The following is a 24,865-nucleotide window of genomic DNA, read 5'->3' on the forward strand; positions in this document are numbered from 1 at the left end:
GGGGCACAAAAATGAAGGGTAAATAGGACACCAGGAAATTGCTAGGGCTCTCAATTTTGAAAAGAAAGCATGAAAAGAAATTGCTAGGACACATTTACAACCATTCTTTAGGTTTTTGCATTTTTAGAGCCCAATCAGTGGGTCCAAATGCACAAATATTATCCAATATGTTTTAAGAAAGCTTTCAATGTTTTAAGGAACATATGATATGCATCAAAGCCTATTTTTAAAAAATAGCCTTCTACCAAAAAAGGGTGCATTAAACAAACCATGATTTGGTTTGGCTACATAGTATGCGGATCCAATTGTGAGCTTATAGCCCAATTGTAAAGTGCTTTCAAGCACTTACAACCTTTCAAAACAACATTTGACCTACCTTAACGTCTTACAATTCTAAGTACCCGAGCTTTGACCTACTTTAACATGAAATACATTTTTATAACTACCTAGTGATGTTAGTCTATTGCAAGAAATAGGTTACACCAACCACAAGCACCTTGTGCAGAATGGGTTACCTTCATACCAACCAATGAAGATGTGTTTCTAAAAATCGAGTCTTGCGAAAACGAGTTCTAACAAATCATGGGAGACCTACAAGCATCTACATGATATAGCTAGAAGCACATCTACCGGATTTTCCTCACCAGTATTTATGGTAAACGGAAACCTACCTACTTTCATCAACTGCTTCCAAAAAGCCCAACAATAAAATCAATCTGCGACACTCCTTTTTTCGAAAGGGCCACAATATTGTGAAGTGTCAAAGAAAACATCCTTCCCAAACAATAAAGTAATCGATCAAATCCTAAGACAACCAATTGGTTGACACCCACATAAGAGAGGCTCCTCAATCTACCACTGTTTTAAATTTGAGGTTTAAATATATGATGAAGAAAACACAATTCAAAGGGATACAGCTTCACCTAATTGGTTATTTGGATATAACATTTGTACTGGTGAAGTAAGAATGCTTCTTGTGTCAGATGAAAACCTATTTGTCAGCAGCACCATAGGCATCTGGTGGCAGCAGAAAATTTACAAGTCTTTGGACAGATCTTACTAATACAATCTAGGTTTTCTGGAAGAACTGAGTTATCTATGTGGAGAGCCAAAACACGAACCTGTAACAGGTCAATGCTACAGATCGCCGCAAGAGCAATCACAATGTTATGTTAAGGCGAGCCGTGTCTGTATGTAAAGCCTCAACCCTTAAGCAAGGTTCTGATCGTATGTAGATAACACCTCGATATGTCAGGAGTGTATTCATCAAAATAAACATGCTCTGCGAAGAGAGGCAAACAGAAACCTGCATTATAATTTATGATAGTCCTAGTGTTTCACGATCATCACAAAAGCAATGATCACAAGTGTAATGGTGAGAAGCAGTGCCTGCAAACAATCACAATTCCTTAGACCATTTTTGAAAACCTCTACTCCATAGAATGACAAAAGAGAGATGTTAATGCCTGAAGCAAGGCAAGATCTGGCCTTATTCAGATTCAAGCACAAGGAATGAAAGAAAGCATCTAGTAAAACGTAGCCAACATTCATTCTTTAGCAAATATCACAAGCCAAAACAGTGAAACTGAAGACAAAGGATTATGCTTACACCTAAACAGCATTAAAACAATGTAGTAAAACGTAAGACATGAACATGTTAATTCTTTAGCAAACATCACAGGCCAAAACAGTGAAACTGAAAGGAAAGGGATAATGCTTACACCTAAACAGCATCGAGTCACACAAAACCCACACCAAAGAAGGCTCGCAGCTCAAACACAGAAATTAGAACAACAAAAGCACTTCTCACTATTCAATGGAACAGTTTGAATATCTAATACAGATTTTCTACATTTTGCTCTCTTCTCTTATTAAGAAATACTGCAACACATGCCAAAACAGTAAAATTGAATGCAACAGAAGGCTTGATGATTAAACCGCATCACCAACCAAAACAATAAAATTTACCCATAAAGAACCCCTGAAACAAAGTTTACATGTCAGACAAGGAAAAATCTCTCAGGATTCACTGGAAAAGTAAACATCGTACTATTTGCTTCATTTCTCTGTTTCCTTTATTTATTGAGAGGAAACTTACAACTACAGCACAAGCAGCAAGACCAGAACGCTCCCGAGGATCATAATGATAGTAGTCCGTCCAGTACAGAAATGCTCCATAGCACCATGCTAGTGGCATAACAAATCCAAGAATGAACCTAAATGTTACAAGGAGCCAGATGTGAGATTACAGGCTCCATAATCTTTGTGCTCGTTGAAAAATCACCATTTGCTTAAACCAATATCACAACTTTTAAGTTGAAACAACACACATTCATGTACATAATGGGATTGTAATATAAACACGCATTCGTGCACATAACAAGACTGTAGTACTAATAGACTAATTTCTACAACTAGTAAAAGGAACTGTTGAAAACGTGGCAGGGGACACAGGAAGGATACATTCCAAACTATCACAACAAGCTACATAGTCAACCTCCTTTTCAATGACCACAACCCCTACAAATGCACCACAAATGAACAGAAGTAGAATTAATCTTTTTAAGTATGCACACCCAATCTTGAAAGAACAAAGAAACTGTGAGTCTTAATCAGGACATGAGGGGATATACGTAGTTTCGAGGTTTTGACACCTCATGTGTTCACACTAGTTGGACACTTGGTCCTCCTATGGTGGTCATTTGGTTTTTGCCTGTATACAACAGTCCTTTTTAAAATGTGAAGTCAGATTGAAAGGATAAGCGCTCGCAACATCTCCACATATTCAGATAAACAGGACAAGAGTATCCTTGGCACTTTTTCTGGCAGACAACTGTTCCAGACTGCTGTCGGGAAGCAGTCTGGAACAGGGCAGACAACTGGACAAACAGCAGTGCAGCCTGCTAAGCAGAAACACAGATGTAGCAGCAAGTGAAAGACCTTGAGAAGCAAAACATTGATGCTGGTGCATAAGGTGACTGTTGTAGGAGGTGTGATGCAGAAGATGATGATGATGCTGAGGATGAGGTCCAGATTTTGTCACTTGCTGTGGGAGACCATGTGGACAGCAATTTGAAGAATCATAAGTTTTAACAATATCCTCTTGAAGGGGTGGAATGAAAATGCATCGAACACAGACAATAGACTTATTACACACACCCATTCATAGAGGATGGAGGTGCTTGTCCCTGCTGTCAAAAATAAGCATCTAAGTCGACCACTATGTGAAGTAGACATGAATTATACTGAACACAATGCAAGGAATTTTCATCCTTGGATGGCACCTGCACACACAGGTTTTCTCCATCCAAAGCACTCCACTTTCACATAAACACGATGCCAATGCATGAGGTATGAAGGGGCAATGCAAAGTGTCATGCTCAAACAGAATGCTATGCAAAATGCAATGATTTGGGGGATTGTTAATGTGCATAAGCATCCTTGTACAAGAATGATTGTCAAGGTACATAATGGATAATGATGCAAATACAAATGAAAATGAATGAATGGAAACCAAAATCCTGTAAGCACCATTACCTCCTGTCACCACTGGATAAGCTATGGGAACCCCCCTCTCCCTATTATGCCAATGTCAAAGGGAGGGAGAATTGATGCCGATCCATGGCAGTACATATTGAAGGATTGGGTAGTTGATGGGTTTAGCAAACATATCAGTGAAGTTATGTAATGCGGGCACAAACTCTAGGCAAAATGGTGCCTAGTTCTGCCTGCTTGAGTCAAATGTTAATCCACCCAACATGCATTGTCCTTGGCTATTGGTAGGGTTGTGGCTTGCGAGCAAATGCTAGCTATCACAAAAAATGACTGTTGGAATCTTGCATGGAAAATGCAGCTTTGCCAGTATGAAATAAGCTTCTTAGATAGCTGGCCTCGGTGGTACCATCATATGTCCCAGTATTTGGCCTTTGGCTGAAGATGCACCATCAGTCTTGTTTTTGGCTTGGCTAGATGATCAGAGCCAAGCATGGTAGGAAGATATAGTCGCCATCACCGGCCAGCTTCCTCATGCCAGCTCTAATTTTTATGACAGCAGCATTTGTATTCAGTCAGATTTCATGGGCTAAATTGAGGCATTATTTGAGTTCGGTCTAGTGGAGGACATCAAACTTGGCACTCGATCTCATGTTAATTGATCCTCTCAAACAAGCAAAGGTGGAGGTCTAGAATTGGAAGGGAATTAAAGAAAGGTGAATAGACCGCTTCACATTCTAGATTCCCACTTTTCTTTAAAAACAGAGCGCGTGTACAAAGTCACCCGCAAGGGGGTGTGAGAGAAAGGAACAGTGCAAGGGTGTGTGAGAGAAACGAACAGTGAAGCAGTGTATGGAGATATGGTGATGACAAAACCATAGGTGGAGACTGCTCGGGATCCAATTTGAGCAAAGTGCTCATGGGTGCTTTGCACACAGAGAGAGAGAGAGAGAGAGAGAGAGGTCCTGAGAGAGAGAGAAAGGAGAGAGAGATTTGGGAGAGAGAGAGGGGAACGATGGCAGAACGGTTGGACGCGATCTCCTATCGGCGCTCGTGCTTCCCCTGACCAACAGGCGTGTGAATTTGCTTCACGCGCTGCCTGAGCTCCCCCATCTGTTCTGCGCAAGGTTCATTTTAGCCCTGCCTCAGCTCGCCTGCAATCTGTCGTCGACTTGCACTGCAAGCAGTCCTGCTCTGCAACCCAACATTCCAGCGACACCCTGCTCTACGTCCGTGTCATAGGGTCCGTTTCAGCCTTCAGTGAGCCCTACCCCTGCACACCTCTATTCTGTCGCTGGTGAATACTCCTGCTCTGCGACCTGTGGTTCGTGTGGCGTCCTGATTTGCTCCTGAGGCACAGACGCTGCATAGGGAGAAGGGACAGCTCTGCCCTGCCTCTGTGTGGACAGCCCTCACGTACCTAGGCAGCAACAGACCTGCTGTCTGGGCAGTCTTCAGCGCACTCTCTGAGTGCTCTTATACAGGCAGGTAATGGCAGCACCATATTCAGACAGAAACGACGGAACTGCGCCTGGACTGAGGATTTCTGACGAGAAGAGCCTGCGGACCGGGTCATTCTTCTATTGCACGTGCAATCTGCCCCTGTGCACCAATAAAGAGAGCAGATCCGCCCCCGTACAGAGAGAGAGAGAGAGAGAGAGAGAGAGAAGGAATTCTGTGATCGGAATCTGGTTCTGCTATGGCTAATCTGCAGGAATCTAATGGTATCGATATGGCCTGTCTTGATCAGCACATTGGGCAAGGGAATGACAAAGACTTGGCCGACTCGGATGGTGATTCGTTGGCTAATGAACTCGGACCGATGCTGGATAGTGAAGAGATGGGCAAACATCGTAGGATGTCGGTTGAAGAACCGGTCTCAGGCCCGAATTTGCCTCAGCCAGAGATTCATGTTTCGTGTTCACAACCCAATGGGTCTTTACAGTTTATGTTGGCCATTGCCAATCATCTTATGTCGGATTATGTCCATTGTAATGAGGATAAAGCTAATGCATTACCGGAATGGGGATCAAGTAGTTGCAATCATGGGAACTGACCTGGTCTTACAACAGATAGCTGCTTTCCATGAGAGGGCAGCCATATTTTATTTTACCGGAAGGACTCCTTTGATCACCAGAATTCATGCTTGGCTGCAGTCTATGCTTGCCAGTTTTGAACAATGCTTCAAAGATGTTTCAGGCCGTATGCAGGTCCCCCTAGTAGAAGAGATTTATGATGGCCCAAAGGGGTTCTTTGAGTTTCTTTTTCGTTTTGCAGAAGTTTAGGCTCTCATTATGCAACGCATTCCTTTGTTTATGGATGGGCAACTAGTTCATGTGGTTCCTTGGAGGCCCATGGCTGAGTTCCAGGAGGTGCTGAGACAGGCATGCCCAATTTGGGTAGAGGTGGTGGATTTCCATGCGCATCTCTAGAGACTCCTCCCTCTGGTTTTGAGAACCGTTGGGGAGGTTTTGGTGGAACCTCGCCTAGCTTCTCGCAATCGGAATAGGGCATGTATGCTTTGGCATACAGAGAAACCTCACCCGACGAACATTTGTTTTGAGGTTCCACGGTTACAAACATTGGTGTATGAGCTGAAATGGGTTTGAATTTCTTTCGACATCTAGGAGACAATATTAGCAACTGTCGGAATGTTAGGTATGGTTTGAAGGTATCTAGATCTTTGACCAGGTCATAATTTGCAGGGCATTGTTTCAGATGTGGCCAGTTGGGCCATTTCATTTCGGAATGCGACAAAAATATGGAGGTAGGGCAATGCCCTACGGACTTAGATATGGAAATGCAAGACCACCTCCCTCAGCAGATGATTCAAAAAACCTGTGGCTCTTCCTGAGCAGCTTTCCCAACATGGTCATAATGAAGCCAACAAGGATGCTTCCCTCCCAGCAACAACACTTCCCTTCCCATGCTTCCATTGCTTGCTTGCAGAGGGCTGATCTTGTTGATATTATTTGAGGTGAAATGGAGAGATTCCAGGCTGCTAAGGCTATTGATGAAAAAGGGAAAGGAAAGTGGTCTTGCATTTCCATATCATTATGAAAATTGCTCTCTAGAATGTGAAAGGTATTTCTACGGATAGAAAGTAGTATCGGTTGTGGAAAGCGGTGCTAGCTGGAAAAAGTGATGTTTTCTGTGCTGTGGAGCATAAATAGCACGCTTTGGCTAGATCTTCATATGTATGTAAGGAGTATGCTGTCAAATCCTCCCTACAACCATCGTTGGTCTCTCAAGACCCTCGTGTCAAATGCTCCTTCTAATGCAAGGGAACGTCATCAGCTTTGGGAAGACCTACACTCCCTTGCCATGGCTCGTCAAGGCTTTGTTATGGGTGATTTTAATGCATGTGTTTCTATAGATCAGGCGACCTCTCCGCATTTGATTATGGATGGTCCTGAGAGATAGGCATGGGATGCTCTTGCACCGGCATCTTTGAAGCAAGACATGTGGTCCTGGATGTATCCATCACAAGCTGGATACACTTATCGTTCTCTTCAGCATCCAAACACTTGGGCCAAACTAGATAGGATATACATCTGCCAAAGTGACTCTTTTCTTCCTGCAATCATTGACATGCGCGTGGAAAAACAACATGTTTTGTCAAATCATTACCCTTTGGTCCTGGAAATGAGCCACGGACCTATTCATGCATTTAAGGCTCTCCTTACCCGTTTGCCTCTTCGATTTAATCAATCTTTTTTGCAGTAAAATCAATTTTTGGAAGGGGTTCAGCAATTGATAGCCTCCTTTAGCTTGAGGGTCCTATCTACAGGGATGGAAGCATGGGCGGTTTTTAGGGATAATGCGCGAGCGTTATCCTGACAATATGGTATTCAACATGCTTCCTCGTTTCGAGCTGAATTGCAGTATGCTCAATCCTTATTAGCTCGTTCCTTCGTCTCTGTGTCAGACTGGGGATTCCAATGATGACTTGATCACATGCATTGAATGGCTGAAAGGCAGCATCCAATCTCTTCAAGAAGAGGAATATGCAAAATATAAATTGCTGGCCAGAGCTAAAGCTTTACATCACAACTGCCATACTCATCAATTTTTTGCTCGTCTGCATCAGAAATATGCCCTGGAAAATATTGTGCGCTTAAAGAATGGGCAAGGTGATATGGTGACTGATCCTACCTCTATTATTCGCAAGAGATTCTTTCTGATGTTGTTCTCTCTGCTCGAACATATATTTGTGACCTGGTTAGTCCAGGCTAGGATGGGCTTCCTAATGAGCTGTTTTCAGCCAATGTGCAACTGCTCAAGGACCCATTAACTTGCTTGTGTCAGCAAGTGTGGAACTCTGGTATGATGCCTTCGGATTGGAAGATTATTGTAATCAGGTTGTTGCCCAAGGTTCCCTCTCCGACCTCTTTGAAACAATGGAGACCCATTTCTGTTATGGGATTGTTATATAAAATCTTTCTCCAAAATTATTTCCAACAAATTGCAAAAAGTTTTTCCCCACCTCATTCATCCACGTCAATACGATTTTATTAAAGGTCGAAATATAATGCACAACATTTTGAATGTTCAACTCGGAATTGACTATGCCAAAGCTTCTAGCCAGCAGGTTGTTATGCTTCAATTGGATATCGAAAAGGCTTTTGATCATGTCAGCTGGTCTTTCTTGCGGCAATAATGTCTACAATGGACTTTGGGCCCCGTATGATTTCTCTAGTTGATACTATTAGTTAGGGTGCTATGGCCTGTATTGCTCTTAATGAAGGAATTACTGAGGAAATTGCATTATCTCGGTCCCTTTGGCAAGGCTATCCTCTCAACCTTTAATGTTTGCTTTGGTAACTCACCCCATGCTCTCATTATTGGATAAGCTGGTAGCTCAAGGTGAGATAGTTGGCTTGACTCTTCCCGACGGTGACCAACTTGTGGATCAATCTTTGGCAGATGCTTATTTTATGTTTCTTAAGGCGGATCGTATTAATATTAATCGGGCAATGGTGGCCTTGAATCTTTTTGCTTTGGCATCGGGTCTTCACATTAATACTCAGAAATCCACCCTTCTCTCCTGTACGGAGAATGATCTGCAGGCCTTGGGCTGGAATGGGATTGTGATCACAAGGGGTAATATAACTAGACACTTGGGATATCCTATTGGTGTGGAGGTTACTCCCCGAGCATCGCTGGATTGGATGGCCTCCCGAATTCATGACAAGTTCATGTACTGGAAATCCCAAAGTTGGTCACTACATGTTAGACTAAAAGTAGCTCAATGTATTATGATCAATATGATCTTATTATTTCTGCCATTGCTTCCTTGGACTAAGAAGCCCATTTTGGATTTGGTTTAGCCTATCCGATTTATTCTTTGGAAAAAGAAAGGCAAGTGTTTGGGGTAAGTATGGATCTCCTCGCAACATGTGACCACTCTAAAAAGGATGGGGGTTGCAGCTTTGCTAGATGTCAATTTGCATATGGCCGCTTTGAGGCTATCCATGTTGCAGAGTCTATGTATTCAGTGTCATCCTTGGTTAAACATTGCCAAATTCTTCATAGAAAAGACTAGCATCTCTCATGGTAGCACGGTTATTCACACTTCCTAATGGCATGCACTTATTTCTACGAGGACTTTAAAGGTCTCCCAATCTTCTCTCCTTTATCATTTGATAGCTTCCTGGTAGAACTTGCTTCGTTTTGCAGTTTGGTGTCCCCCGGATATTCGTAAAGAGGAAAATTCACTACAAGATGAAATATTGGCTTCCTCAAAGTTGTTGGATTGGCCACAAAAAGATTTGCAGCGAGACAAGTTTAATCGGATGGCTAGGTTGGGGTTGAAGACAGTCCATGATGGGGTTATTCCTAGGCGGCCCCATCTTTATTCCTTTAGGCGTATTCATCAGTACTTTAGGGTGCCTTGTGGATACAAGGACATTTGGTCGTCCATACACTACAGTCTTCAAAGGTTCTTTTCTTTGCCTGCGTTATAGCCTTTGGATCCTTGGCGTGATTGGATGTTTGTGCTTTCTGATGATTTTGGGAAAAGGTCAACTAATCAGATATATCATCAAATGGTGGGAGCCAAGAGATGGGTCACAGGGAAAGTGAATAGGTTATGGCATCGTAGGGACAGCAAAAAAAAGTGGCGGGAAAGATTTATCCAGCTTTGGAAGTCTAAGGTCACGTATCAGGGAAAAGTCTTTATGTAGCAGCTACTCATTGGGGGCCTACCAACAAGAGAAATGCTTCGTGCCCGAAAGATCTCTGTTGGGCGTTGTGTTTTCTGCACTATGTGTGATGAGACACCGCCTATCAATTCGTTCCTGGATTATGGGAAATATGTCATCTATGCCCTCTTTGAGTTCAGATAGTTCCTGCCTATTTCGTTTCCTTAGAACGACAGCCCTGTGGCATATATGGCGTACTCGCAATGCCTTTATTTTTTACTCAGCATCGGGCATCCATGGGCATGTGGCCCGTGTGCATAGAATATTGTTATGGCAAATCTCCTCTATGATATCAGCAGACCTGGTTCTTTCGGATATCGTTGATCCCTGGTTGGCGATTGTTCGCTCTACTCCAGCTGTTCCTTCGGTGTGATCTATTAGTACTGTTCATGTAATAGGTTCTTCTAGTGTTCTGAGAACCTATAGGCCTCATATAAATATTAGTTACATAGAGAGTGAGAGAGACAGAGTATGCTGACATGATGGTCTCATGTAATAGAAAGTAAGAGATACAAAGAGAATGTTGACCTGATGGTCTGATGTAACTATTCACTATCTAATTCAATTATCTCCATGAAAAAAAAAAAATAGGCCCTTTCATGTACACCTCAAAGTGGCCCTCATGCTACCCACACTTACCTACTTCTTACCACTTCTACCTTGGAGAGAGAGAGAGAGAGAGAGAGAGAGAGAGAGAGAGGCCCTTTCATGTACACCTCAAGTAGCCCTCATGCGACCCACACTTACCTACTTCTTACCACTTCTACCTTGGACCACCGCTTCTCTAAATGCATTTACCAAACATATCCATTTTATGTAGTGGAAAAAGAACTCCTTGCATGCACGTATCTCTTGGATTTCTTGGAGCCATGTCTGCATCTCGAAAAGCATGGGTGGTGGGGCAATTTTGAATGTACAAACCTATACGGTGGCCCTTCGTCGGTTACTCTTCAAAGCAATGTGTACTGATCATCATCATTGGGTCTACATGGTTCGCTTTTTTTTTGAAAGACCGAGGTATTGTACTTTCAATTGGAATTGTTGGCGATGTCGCAACTGCTCTCTTGAGACAGGAAACAAGAGGACATGCTCAAGTTCAATCATATGGCACATCTCGGTTTGTCTTCTGTTGCGAGTACCATTTTGATGAGCCTCAAGGGGGCTAATGTCTTTCCATATGGCCACGAGACTTTTCTGAATTCCTCGTGGATACCGCGACTCACGGAGCCCCATTGAAAGGTTGATGCAACCTATGCAACCTTTTCCTGCACTTGACTCAGATTGCCCTTGGCAAGATTAGGATCTCACTAGTCGTCTTTGTCTTCAAAAGGCTTCACCTAGCCAAGTCTATCTTCTCTTGATTAAGGACAAGCATTGGATGGTTACTAGAGCCAATGTGATGTGGGGCATGCATAAATCCAAGGCTTGGTGGAAAATGATTGTGATGGAAGGATGGTTGAACAAGACCCATTCAAATGCAAGGAAACAAGACTCCGTTCAAATGCAAGGTCTTTCTCTAGAGGGTGATCATTGGTGGGCTTCCCTTTCTAAGGGTCAAATCTCAAATGGCAACTACTTTTTTTGTACAACCAACATGGAATCTTCGCAACATAGATTTATTTCCTACCCTTTGGCTAGAAAAATTTGGGGTCTTCTAACATATATTTGGCAAACGGTTGTTGATCTATCGCTGCACCCTTTTGATTGGGTTTTTACTAGGGCCAAATATCCCACTCCGGTGCAGCCACATATGAAGGTCTTGTTCCATTCTTTTAAATTTTGAGGGTATTGGCATAATTGGATCACCCAGAATGCTTTCATCTTTGACTCTACAACAAGCGTCTAGGGACACAGCTCAAGGGCCTTCTACACTAGCAATTAGACCTTGTGTAGCATGCTGATCTTCTCCCTAGGGAGGATCTAGCTCCTTGGCATATGGCAATCTTTGCTACTTCTTTGCCATGATTTTTGTACTCTTAGTCATTTGATCTTCCATAATGCAAGTTTATGTACGATGGCCTAGAGCCATCCTACATCTTGTAATCATGTAATCTTGCACATGCAACAAGGTGCCACTTGGATAGTGTCCCTCATGGGAGAAATTATTCACTTGCCCTAGCACCTTTTTACAAAGATGATCATTATCATCTTGCCACTTGGGCACTGTCCCTCATAGGGGAAATTATTCACTTACCCAAGCACCCTTTTATAAAGATGATGATCCTCATGCAATGCAAAGGCAAGGTATAATCGGGAAGGGATGCCATGATAAAGTCAATGCCACAACCTAAAGGTAGCAAGTGAAGGATAGAAACCGTCTCTCAATCATAGAAGTCAATACCGAAGGAGGAGTAGAATCTGATGTAAAACTTTGTGTGGTATCAAGAACCAAGATGATGCAATCTAATGATGGAGGTTGACTTGATATCCCTTGGTTGGAAGAGATCAAAGAAGAAACAACCATTTGGACATGTAAAACATTTTTTCTGTATGTGTGTGTGTGTGTGTATCATTAAAAATTTTTACATTTACTATTGAAGAAAAAAGACTTTAGAATTTATTTTAAGAAGAGCCACCATGTGATTGACGAATGCTGCAATTATGTAGAAGAGCTCCTCTATTGGTGTAAAAGATTATCTCCAAAAGGGGTGGTTCTACAATCTATGATTGGAGGACTACATGGCAATGAGAGGGACTAAAAGAAGGGAAGTCACTTGGATGGCTCGATTGCAAGAGGGCGAAGTATCTGGTCGATTAAGGATGGCCCTATTGCTACCGTGAGATTGTAAAACAAACGTGGCCGAGATTATATTGGGCAACAAAGTCAGACTTAAGAGGGAACTAATCATCTGTGAGAGTGCGCTGCAGAAGAGGAAATACGAACACGGAGGGGGAGAGAGAGAGAGAAAGCAGAAAATAAGGAAGAGAAATCTGCACTGACTGAAATGAATGCTGAATACACTGAAATGGACTGATCAGTCCCTGCACACAGCCCACAGCGTCAGTGAGGGCACCAGATCAGGCTGATGAAGATGGCAGCACCACCACGGGGGAGGAGTGTCGGAATCTGCAAGAAGACAAGTGACCAAGTGGGGAGGGGGGCTGCCAATAAATAGGCAAAGGACAAACCCTAACCCTAACCCTAAAATGGGCGCAAACCCTAAAACGGGCGCAAACCCTAAAAGTGCCCTAAAATGGGCGGCCCACAACAGTGACCAAAAAGTGGCCGGGCAGCCAGTGGCTGCCCACTAAAAGAGGCCAAAAAGAAATACACAACCTAAGACAGCCAGTCGAGAGTGACTAGCCTCCCCCATCATAACACATGACAGACATGTCGGAGCTCCTAATGTCCTCGTCTGACTCAGACTGAGGCTCACAGGCAGGAGATGACAAGGCATGACAAACATGACTGCTAACACCCCCTCTCAGATCCTGGATGTGGCTGAAGGCCAAGGGAGAAACAGATCCTGGGGTGGCAAGAGGAATGCCAAGGTCGATGAAGTCCGTCGATGTAGACTGCCGCTGAAGGAGCTCCTCACGATCCTGGGAATTCCGCTCTAAAACACTAGGGGCTAGGGAATCCACAGCCGCATCACCGAGATCGTCCCCCTCTGAAAGGGATGGGGGGTACGAGGGAACCACCGGAGGAGAGGGTGGGGGATGGGAAGGAACCTGTGGAATAGAAAGTGCACAAGCAGGAACGGGTGTAGCAATAGACTGCCTCGCAGGATCCTGCATCAAAGAAGGGGAATGGAGCCTGTAAAGCCCGCTCTCCTGCCAACCTGTAGATAAGACAGCTCCTGTAAAAGAATCCTCAATAACAACGGCATGCTCGGTGAAGATCACTCGTGTGCCAAGCCTCGTAAGGCCATAAACTGAGAGGAGGGGAAGGCCCAAATCCGGAACAAGTAGGGCCTGTGAAAAGGAGCTCGAAGGTCGGTCGGTAAACAAAGGCAATGTGCCAACACCACTAATAGGCATCGATAAAATGTCACCAATAGTGACTGAACCCTCTGATGGACGGAGATCCTGTAACAAATCACCTCGGGGAGTCATATGACTCGAAGCACCGCTGTCCACTAACCAAGGCTGCGTAGAAGACACTGCAACCACGGAAGAAGAATCCTCCTCCAAAGCATGGATATGAAGGAACACTGACTCATGGGTAACAGCTGGTGTAGAGGTAGAAGAAGGCTCCGATGTAGATCCACCCATTCGCTCCCGGACGAAGGTGAGGGTACTTCTTCCAGCATTTCTCCTCGGGATGTGTCCCTTTCCCACAGTGTGGGCACTTCAGGCTCTCTGAATCTGAGTCAGAGCCTGAAGAACTGTCCTTCTTCTTAGCCTTTGACTTCTTCTTCTTCTTCTGTCCTCCCGAACCTGCAACAAAGGCTCTAGTGGAGTCGGATCCACTAGCACTGACCTCTCTGAGTCGCTCGTCATGCTCCAAGACAAGCGGGAATAGCTCCTCCCATAGAAGCTTCTCACGGGTCCTCGATGTAAGAAGGCTGGTGTAGAAGACATCAAACCGAGGCGATGGCAACTGAGTCAAAAGAATCATAGCCATGTCTTCAGAAGATATCGTCCGACCGAGGGATGCAAGCCCATCCCTCGTATCCTGTAATCTGTTGATGTGGTCCTTCATGGAAGGACTATCATCAAAAGCGAGCATCCGCAACTTCTTTTCGAGAGATATCCGGTGGGCAAACGTCTTTTGTTGATAGAGAGACGCGAGCTTTCTCCACACGTCCGCTGCAGTCTTCAACCTGTGAACATGAACAAGGACAGAATCTTGCAAACTCAGAAAGAGGAAAGATCTGGCTCTAGAATTGAGCCGATCCCATAAGGCTGCACGATCCATAGATGTCCCATCTACGGGATCCACCTGAGGCCGGGGAATAGGAACAGAAACAATCTCCCAAAGATCGAAGGAGTCCAAGATACACTCCACCTTGCAGGACCATAGAGAAAAGTTGGAGCCATCCAACCGGTCCTCTTTGGGCAGCTGAGGAAGTACGGGTACCTGTACAAGGGGTACCAAAGGCTGCATCTTCGGCCCACTGGAAGGGGATCGCCGAGATACATGAATAGAAGGGGGACGAGAAAGAGGAATAGACTCTGGACGACGGTCCTCGTGATAGAAATCACGCCTCCGTTCAGATGAGTGTCGAGACAAAAGCTCGTCATCTGAGTCATCAAAACCTGTAAACTGATGATAAGACATCTTCTAAATCTGCAAAACACCAAACACCAAAGAAAACTGTGCCGATGCCGAAGAATGACCACCAGAAGGGTCACCAACCACTAGAAGAACCACCAAACTCCAGGAAATCAGGTCGCCTATCACCAGGAGGTGAAAACGCAGCTGTTTAGAGCACAAAATCCGGAGGGAAAGTTGCCAGGCACCAAAACGCAGCCAAGAAGAGAAGCACCAGCTGGAGATGAGCTGCCAGGAGGGAAAACAACCACCTTGGATGCAAAACGCAGCTTGTAGTGGAGTCGCGCAGCTGAAGAGAAGGCCGCCCAGCTGAAAACGCAAGTAGACAGGGGCTGGTTGATGACGTGGCAGCCTCTGGAAGGGGCTGATGCAGCAAACGCAAATGTACAGACCACCTGGACGGGCCGCTTGGCTGTTGGAGAGAAGGGGGGCAGCAACAGATGATAGGTGTGGTGTCTCTCCAGTCAATGAAGACCTCCGTGCTCTCAATTTGGCGATGATACCATGTGAGAGTGCGCTACGGAAGAGGAAATACGAACACGGAGGGGGAGAGAGAGAGAGAGAGAAAGCAAAAAATAAGGAAGAGAAATCTGCACTGACTGAAATGAATGCTGAATACACTGAAATGGACTGATCAGTCCCTGCACACAGCCCACAACGTCAGTGAGGGCACCAGATCAGGCTGATGAAGATGGCAACACCACCACGGGGGAGGAGTGTCGGAATCTGCAAGAAGACAAGTGACCAAGTAGGGAGGGGGGCTGCCAATAAATAGGCAAAGGACAAACCCTAACCCTAACCCTAAAATGGGCGCAAACCCTAAAAGTGCCCTAAAATGGGCGGCCCACAACAGTGACCAAAAAGTGGCCGGGCAGCCAGTGGCTGCCCACTAAAAGAGGCCAAAAAGAAATACACAACCTAAGACAGCCAGTCGAGAGTGACTAGCCTCCCCCATCATAACACATGACAAGCATGTCAGAGCTCCTAATGTCCTCATCTGACTCAGACTGAGGCTCACAGGCAGGAGATGACAAGGCATGACAAACATGACTGCTAACATCATCACCAATGATATGATATGTTCCTATATTGAGCTCATAGTGCTTATTTCTTGCACCCATGTTCACAACAATGCGATGCTCTATGTGAAACTTGTCAAGCTTATGGTATAGAGTTCTTTGAAGAATTTACATTCCTTCAAGCATTTTTAGCTCTATGCTACAATATCATATTTATGAGGTGTGACTTATGTCAAAGAGATGCTCACAAAGAGAAGGAATTTCTATTGCTATTTGTGTAAACTTCATTAAGTGGATCCTTGAGCTTATGCTTATGATATGCAATTGTTGTAGTTAAAGCTACAAGAATCCACATAGGAAACATTGTTTTCTTCTTTCCCTATACAAATTGAGTGTTGAAATGCTTATGTGCTATGTCACTGTGCTATCTACATGTGATGGATTTATTTTGATGAGCTTTCACAAATTGAGCTTCATGGATAGTGGATTGTGATGCATTTTTAGGGTTGCAATTGTATTGGGGTAGGCCTTTTCAATTGGCTTTTGGCTTCATATGAGTAGAGGTTGCTCAAGGAATCTCAATGGTCAAAATCCACACCTATTCAACCTAACACCAAGTCACAAAACCATCATTGATGCTCCTTTGCGTCTCAAAATCAGGTTCTGAGTAGTATTTTTACTATTCACCGCTTGTACAGCATAATTTTTGGTACACCAGCTTTGAGGACTATGCCCTAGGAATGATTAGTTGTGCACCAGTTGACATTCTCATCAGTTGGTTCAGCATGTCACACTTTTAAAGAGTTTTTTCTTTCTTCACCCTACAAGTTCTAATATGAGTGATGAGTCATATAGGCATTTCCAAGTTTTATAGAGGTTTCGTCTCAATGAGATAGGGGAGATGGGTTGCTATTATGAGGATTACAAAGATGTCCGGTATCTTGTATGGCATCAAGTGCAAGATCTATCCTACAAGTCATCTATCTCCAAGTTTCAACAATATTCAGTAAGTGGAGGAGAAGACAAGCATGCATACAGATGAGAGGAAAGAATGTGCATCAATAAATACCTTGAAGCAAGATTCTTTTTATATAGGTACTATTTCTATTTGCACGGATGGAGGCCGAGGGAAGGACTCTCATAACTCCCATTCATCTTATGGTGATACAAGACTTGCAGCTATTTTGTTTGATGGTGATGATTATGATTTGGATTTGTTGTTAAAGTCTTTCGCTGCATTTCCACACACATACACATTTGCATTATTGCACTTGTTCATTCAGTTAATTTCTCTATTGCAGTTTTATTTTTAGAGCATCTCACTACTGACCTCTATGATTGCAAATATTGCTCTCGTTTGCAGAATTTGTTTTCAATGCACAGCTAACATGCAGGTTTGTCTAGTCCTACTTGCGCTGGAAACATGGAATATGCACCATTCCCTTCATAGTTTCATCTACTTGGAGTTTTGCTCTTCTACTAGCATGGAGGCTTCCCCTCCCGAGGCAGATTGTACAGCATCTCTCTTGATGCTATTATAGCAATGACTTCTACCTCACTCTTCCAATCCGAATGCTTCTTCTTATCACGGTTCTTGGCACCACATGAAGACAGACATTTGGCTCCTCTTTCTCCTTCGGCGTCACCATTCCACGTTGGGAGGGGGGGTTTCCTACCCTTCTTAGTATTTTAAAGGTTTCGGCACTTGTCCAAGACATCAGCCCCCCCCCCCCCCCACTAGGACCCATTGTACCTTCACTCATTGCATTGCATGATTTCATCATCTTTGTACTAGGGCACTTGGGCAAGTGAACAATTTCCCGACAAGAAACACTATCCAAGTGGCACCTGCTACATGAGCATTTCACAACACACAGCATACTCATTGTGTAGAGCACCACTAGATGGATTCTAAGTTGTTTCCACCGACGGTTTGTCCACCACACCACCATTACTTCCTCGCCATTCCCTCATCATTGACATCCTTGAGTAGATGGGTAGCTTGTTTGTTTTGTGAAGGGTTGAACCTAACCATCCCTTCTCATTCTCCTGTCTTTTTCTCAATCAACCGCAAGCCATCTCACTTTGTTTTTAAAAACAAAATAAAACAAAATCAACGTTCATTGTAGTTCCATTCGCCTTTGTAGGGCTTGGTAGGCCATTGGGCAGCCAACATGCACCCTTTATCTGATGCCCTGTCCTCTCTGGGGTGACTACTTAGACTCCCTTGGTAAGATGACCATCGCCTCTATAGTCTCGGTAGGCCATTGGGCAGCCATTGTGGACCCTATGTCCAATGCCCTCACTGCTTTGGGGTGGCACGCCTTGGGCAAACTGGGTTGGTCTTCTCTTCTCACCCTGTTTTAAACCTCAGAGAAGGTGTTCAGCTAAGAAATGCATTCTATTCTAATTAGCCACTTAAACAGCCCCAAAACAACCTTAATTTAATGAAAATCCTAAAACAGAGAGCAATTCAAGAGAGTTCTGTGAAACCCTAATTTGGGAGGGTCCATCCTCATGAATAAATAGACAGATTGTCCCCATTCAATCTTCTCTCTTCCGTGCAGGTTTCTCACCCTTGTGTGCGGATCTCAGTCATCAATCTCCCACCACGTGGCAGTCTAGCCTTTGTGATTGCTACCAGCGCCTTGTTTGCTCCTCTCTTGCGTTTTACTGCCATGTTTTACTACAGTGTTCTACTACGGTGTTTTACTGCAGCATTTTGCTGCTTCACCCACATCATCAGGCATCATCTTCTACATTTGCCTCAGTCTGCTCACACTGTGGTAATCAACATTTGGTGTCAGTCTCCTCACACTATGGTGATCAGCGTTTGGTGTTTCTCTCACTCCGTCACTCCAACTGGTGGTCACTGCACTTGGGATCCGTCTCTGGTAGACATCACTCTCCAACACACTGCTCTCCCCTTGGGCACACTGTATACTCTTACATTCATTTACAGCATTCATTCACTTTAGAGTTGTGTTCTTTCTATCACTTCTCCTGTTTGTGTTTGAGTTTTGAGTTTTGCATTTAGGGTTTAAGTTTTACTTTCTATAACTATGTTTGTCTCGTTGTGCTTTTGTCATGATTATACACTATATTTTCTCAATGCAAACCCTAGCAGTGCCTCCACACTCATTCTTCACATGGGGGATACAAGGGAACCACTAGAGGAGAGGGTGGATCGGTGTAGCAATAGACAACTGCCTCGAAAGACCTTGCATAAGAGAAGGGGATGGAGTCTGTAGAGCCCCCACTCTTGCCAACATGTCGTTAAAACAGCTCTGAAAGAAGAATCTTAGAATCCTCGATAAACACAACCTGCTCCGTGAAGACAACCCAAGTACCAAGGCCATAAACTAAGAGGAGTGGAAGCCCAACTCTAGAATATGTAGGACTTTCAAAATGGAGCACAATGAATGTCTGGCAATGATGATAAAGTGCCAACACCACTAATAGGCACCAAACAAATGTCACCAACTGAAACCAGCCTTTCTCCTCGAATAGGGTAGTAAATCCCTGATTACAACAGCAAACAACAAATGCAAATCTAAAAATACAAATTTACCTCCTGATCTTGGACAATGCACACCCAATTGGCCCCGAAATTGGCGCCCCTTTCAGTATTTCTTTAGCTTTATTGAAGAAAAAGTTGACTCACAATGGGATTCTCCCAATCCCTTTCGGTATTTCAACTACCCCTTACTGTCCAAAGTGACCAGCAAGTCTTCAATCTATTTTGCCCCTTGATTCGGGCACTCAATTGGCCTTCACCCACTTCATAGATGATGGAAATGCCCCAAATTCAATGGTTAGCTAGTCCTCCACCTGAATTCAGCTGAAATTCACCTTCAGCCTTGTTGAATCCAAGTCTTGGAGCTTTCAATTTCTGGCACGATTCTCGAGGTTGCTGCTAAACCCTAATTTATGCTGCATATTAGGGTTTACAGTAGAGAAATCTGAAATTTCTCAGCCTCCAAGGGTCCAAATGCTAAGATCTTCAAAGCAAGGCTGTGAAATGGCTAGGAGATTAGAGAGAAAGCTGTAGAGAGAGAAAATTCAGAGTTTTGTCACGGAAAATGATTGAAAATCAGTCAAGTGCAGCTGTTGCCCTGCCACAACAGCATGTAGATGCAAAGAACTGAAGAAAATCAGTCATTTATTGTTGCTGCCCTACCTCGACAGCCTATAGATGTTGTCTCCTGCTGTTGATTGGTCTTCTTTTGCCCCTGACTGCCTCAGAAGATCCTCTAATGGCTGCAAATCAAACCAACAGCCTTCCCTCCCTCTCTTTTGCAGGATGAATTTATAGAAATGCTTCTCTTTAGCCTCTAAAGACGTTTTTCAATCTTGCATGGGCATTTTTGACAAGTGGCATCCTTCCCAAAGAGTGTTCTCAGTATTTTTCATAATTAAATATTAATTTTTAGTCTTTCAATACTAAAAATTAATCTAATAATTATTTCAGTGTCCTGAAAAATAATCTGACTAGCCAATAATTAAATTGGCTAGGCAACTTCCTTTCCCGAGTGTCTCTGTGCCATCTTTGACCATCAGATTGGCGTTAGGTACCATTAAACGCCACTTCTCTAGTGCCACCTACTGACACTTATGGCCAAATGAATGACCTAGGCCAACAACTCGCATCAAATACCACCAAGTACCTATGTGGCATAACTTATAGCAACTTTTGCCTTTGATATCAATGATTTCTTCGGATCTTGGGCTCGTAAATTTACTTTAAACCCAATTGCACCTCACATGTGCAACATTTACTTAATCATGTGATTAAGAATTAATCCACATGTTAAGTGAGGTTTCAAGAATACATGTCCTCATGACACCAACAATGACTAAACCCTAAGACAAACAAAGATCAAGTAGCATATCTCCTCGTGGATTCATATAACTTAAAGCACCACTATCAATGAGCCAAGGGCTCTCTAAAGATGAGGCATCCACTAAAGAAGGCTCCTCCAATACATGGATATAAAGGAACATGGGCTCATGTGTAATAGTGTAGAGAAAGAGAAAGGCTCGCATGTTTTAAGCTCCATCCTTCATTCCTAGACGAAGGTGAGGGTACTTCTTCCAACACTTCTCCTCACGATGTCTCCCTTTTCCATCATGTGAGCATCTAGGCTTCTCCGAATCTATGTCAAAACCTAAAGAATGCTCCTTTGTCTCCTTTTGGGCTTGGCCTTTGTTGTCTCCTCCTCCTCCTTCCCCCCTCCCATACTTGTAGAAAAAGCTTTCATGGAGTTGGATCCTTTGGCTACCTCTTTCAGACGCTCATCGTGCTCCAAGACAAGCATCGCAAGGTCCTTCCACAAAAGAGTCTTGTGGGTTCTTGATGTAAGGTGGTCGGTATAGATGACATCGTATTTCGAAGAGGGCAATTGAGTCAAAAGAAAAAAATCATGGCCATATCCTCCAAAGAGATGATCCAACCAAGAAAAGAAAGTTCATCCCTCATATCCTCGAACCTCTTGATGTAATCCTTCATGGAAGGAGAGTCATCAATAGCGAGCATCCATAAGTTCTTCTCAAGAGTAATCTAGCGGACAAATGTATTTTGGTGGTCTAAAGAAGCAAGCTTTGTCCATGCTTCTGCTGCCTGGCCACAACTTGACAAGTAGAGTCTCCTCGAACCCGTCCTCCTCCTATCCATGTATCTCAAAGGGTTCCATCTGCAATGAACGCTCCATCAGAGAAGCCTCAATGGAAGTTCCTATGCCTTCTCTAATTCCCTCTATTCAGGTGCCTATACTCCCTTCTTTACCCAAGAAAGACAAATTGGATGGTTTCAACTATTCACTATGGTCTTGTAAGGTGAAGTGTATCCTCGACACCTTCGACATATGGAATCTTGTTTCTTTGCCTATTGCTCATCCCAAGGACCTTGATTATGGGGTCCATTGCAGCCTTATGGAATCGACTCAACTCTCGAGCTTGATCCTTTCTCTTCATGAGTCTACAAGATTCTGTTCTTGTACATGTTTGCACGTTGAAGACCGGAGCAGAAGTGTGGAGGAAGCTTACGTCTTTGTATCAGCACAAGACGTTTGCCCACAACATCTCCCTTGAGAAAAAATTGTGGATGCTCAGTCTTGATGATTCTTCTTCCATGAAGGAGTACATCATGAAGATGGAGGATAGGAGAGGTGCTCTTGCCTCTCTTGGACAAACGATCTCTTATGAGGATATGGAGATTCTTCTTCCGACTCAGCTGCCATCTCCCCAATTTGATGTTTTAAGCACCAACCTCATCACCTCGAGGACCCTTGAGAAACTTTTATGAGAGGAGCTTTCACCGCTTGTCTTGGAGCATGATGAGCAACTCAGAGAGGTAGGGGCCAGTGGTTCTAGCTCCACCAAGGCTTTTACTGCAAGTACAGATGGCAGGAAGAAGAAGCTGAAGGAGAAGGCCAAGGACAAGCCAAAAGAGGACAAGGATGATGTTAAGAAGAGTGCTAGGGTTTGCACTGAGGACATACAGAGTGTATGACCACGACAAAAACACAAAGACACAGACACAGACACAGAGGGCAAAACTCAAACCCTAAACGCAAAACTCAAAACTCAAACACAGACAGAAGAAGGGAGAGAGGGAACACAACTCTGAAGTGAATGAATGCTGTAAATGAATGTAAGAGTGTACAGTGTGCTCAAGGCCAGAGCAATGTCGGAGTGTGACGTCCACCGAAGACGGATCCCGAGTCTGTGACCACCAGTCAGAGTGTAGGAGTGCTGAATAGTGAATGGCAGCAGGCCGATCACCAAAAACGCAGCAGTCTGGAGGCTAGAAACTGGTAATTGTACCACCGATCAGGGGCTGGAAACTGTACACAATCTGCTGTAAACAGCAGGCTGAAACAATGTCTGAGAGTGTCAGGGCCTACAATGCTGAAAACGCAAGTTGGCTGACCCGGGAGATGATGGACAGCAGGTTAAACAGCAGTCTGGGACAGTTTGGAGCAATCGCCAACAGCTGAGAGTTGTCGCCTACAGCAATGGACAGGCTGAAGATGATGTGGCTGCAGTCGATGGCTGGACAGCAGAAGGAGGCGGGCTGCAGACTGTAAACTGGGCGCCAACAGCAGCAGAGGATGTGCGGGCTGGTGTAACCTGCAAACAAGGATGATTGCTGAATGGGGGCAATCTGTCTATTTATAGATGTGGAAGGGCACCCCAAAAATTAGGGTTTCCACTAAACTTTCTCGAACCGCTCCCCGTTTTAGAATTTCCATTGAACTCTCTTGAACCGCTCCCCGTTTTAGGGTTTTACTCTAAAAAAGCATTTTTAATGTGCTTTGGGGCTGTTAAAGAGGCTAATCAACAAGTAATGCACATTTTAGCTTAACACCCCCCTCTCAGGCCCAAAACTGAGCTGAAAGGTTAGGCCAGCCATTGTGATGTTTATGTACCCCAGGGCATCCCACCCCAAAGCAACCTAGGCATCGAACAAAGAGTGCACGTCGGCTGCCCACTGGCCTACCAAGACTACAGAGGCGATGGTTATCTTATCAAGGGAATCCAAGTAGTCACCCCAGAGAGGACAGAGCATCAGACAAAGGGTGCAAGTCGGCTGCCCAGTGGCCTACCAAGCCCTACAAAGGCAGATGGAACTACATAGAACTTTTGTGTGTTTTTTTTTTAATTAATAAGTATGGTAAATTTTATGGGATGCGGCCGATTGAGGAATAGTGACCCAGAAGACAGGAGTAGGGAGGGTACACCCAACACATCACAAAACAGTACAAGCTAACCCATCCACTCAAGGTGTTGATAACGAGGAAAAGTAAGTGATGAGGTATCCATGTGATAAAGAAGGATGGTGGTATGGTAACAACAGCCACCGGTGGAAACAGCTTAGGATCCGCTTAAGTGGTGCTCCGCACAATGAGATGCAAAGTATGCTTCATGTTGAAGAATGCTCATGCAGCAGGTGCCACTTGGACAGTGTCCCTCATGGAAAAATTGTTCACTTGCCCAAGCGTCCTAGTACAAAGATGATGAAATCATGCAATGCAAAGGGTAAGGTACAACAAGGGGGAGAAGCCGATGTCGAAGACAAAGTGCTAAAGCCCATAGAATACCAAGAAGGGTAGAAACCCCCTCTCAATCTGAATGTAGATGTCAAAGAAGACAGAGGAGCCTGATGTCGGTCTTCGTGAGGTGCCGAGACCATAAGGAATGAAGAGGAGAAGGAAGCATCCCAGCTGGAAGAGCTAGGTAGAAGTCACTGCCATGATAGCATCAAGAGAGATGCTGCACAATCCGCCTCGAGAGGAGAAGCCTCCATGCTGGTAGAAGAGCAAAACTCCAAGGATGATGAAACCATGAAGGAACGGCGCACATCCCAAGTCTCCAGCCCAGGTAGAACTGGGCAAACCTGCATGTTAGCCCTACACTGAAAACAAAACCTGCAAAGGAGATCAAAGTCTACAATCACAGAGATCAATAGTGAGATGCTTCAAAAACAAAACTAAACTAAAATGAAAAGCTAACTAAAGGAACAAGTGCAAAGATGCAAATGTGTATGTGTGAGAGTAAATGCAGCGGAAGACTTAAATGTAGAGACAAAAATCCTATCGGCCCGACTCTAAGAGTACGAAAAATGAATGCTAGACTGACCTAGGGTATCCGAAAGGACCTAGAGACACACTAGTCTAAGAAGGTGGCTACCATCGCGTACGTCCAATAGCAGGGCTCTACCAAGGGAATGCCTGACGAGGTGGGGAGGAAGGTGAGATAGATGCATGAAAAGCAACGGGATCGGAACAACCTGCAGACCAATCAACCAATCCTTCAGGAGTAGAGAAGGATGGCCGCTAAGGTTTGTCCGGGTGCCACATGTCCAGCAGTTGTTGTGGGGGCTGGAGGAGCAGATGGGGCAGCAGCGGATGGCGTAGCCCCACTGGACTATG

The 24,865-nt window shown here is 44.3% G+C and overlaps 1 protein-coding gene across 5 annotated transcripts in view; it reads right to left on the reverse strand.

Annotated features, from left to right (window-relative positions):
* Positions 1–861: 861 nt before the first annotated feature.
* LOC148010710 (large ribosomal subunit protein eL20z-like) overlaps positions 862–24,865 on the reverse strand; it is a 42,182-nt gene continuing 18,178 nt past the window's right edge. For 3 of the 5 annotated variants that reach the window (XM_087671487.1, XM_087671488.1, XM_087671486.1), the window contains exons 3-4: positions 2,099–2,216; positions 862–1,282 (exon numbers count right to left, since the gene is read on the reverse strand). In XM_087671487.1, coding sequence (XP_087527613.1) covers positions 1,160–1,282; positions 2,099–2,216 — 241 coding nt within the window. In that variant the 3' untranslated portion in view covers positions 862–1,159. Of the gene's footprint in view, positions 1,390–2,098; positions 2,217–24,865 lie in introns of all 5 variants that reach the window. The other 2 variants (XM_087671490.1, XM_087671489.1) reach the window with 1 other exon arrangement.

The sequence above is a fragment of the Lygodium microphyllum genome, chromosome 29 (assembly GCF_053477565.2).
Source record: "Lygodium microphyllum isolate KBCC chromosome 29, Lygodium_microphyllum_v1.1.10, whole genome shotgun sequence".
NCBI lineage: Eukaryota > Viridiplantae > Streptophyta > Polypodiopsida > Schizaeales > Lygodiaceae > Lygodium > Lygodium microphyllum.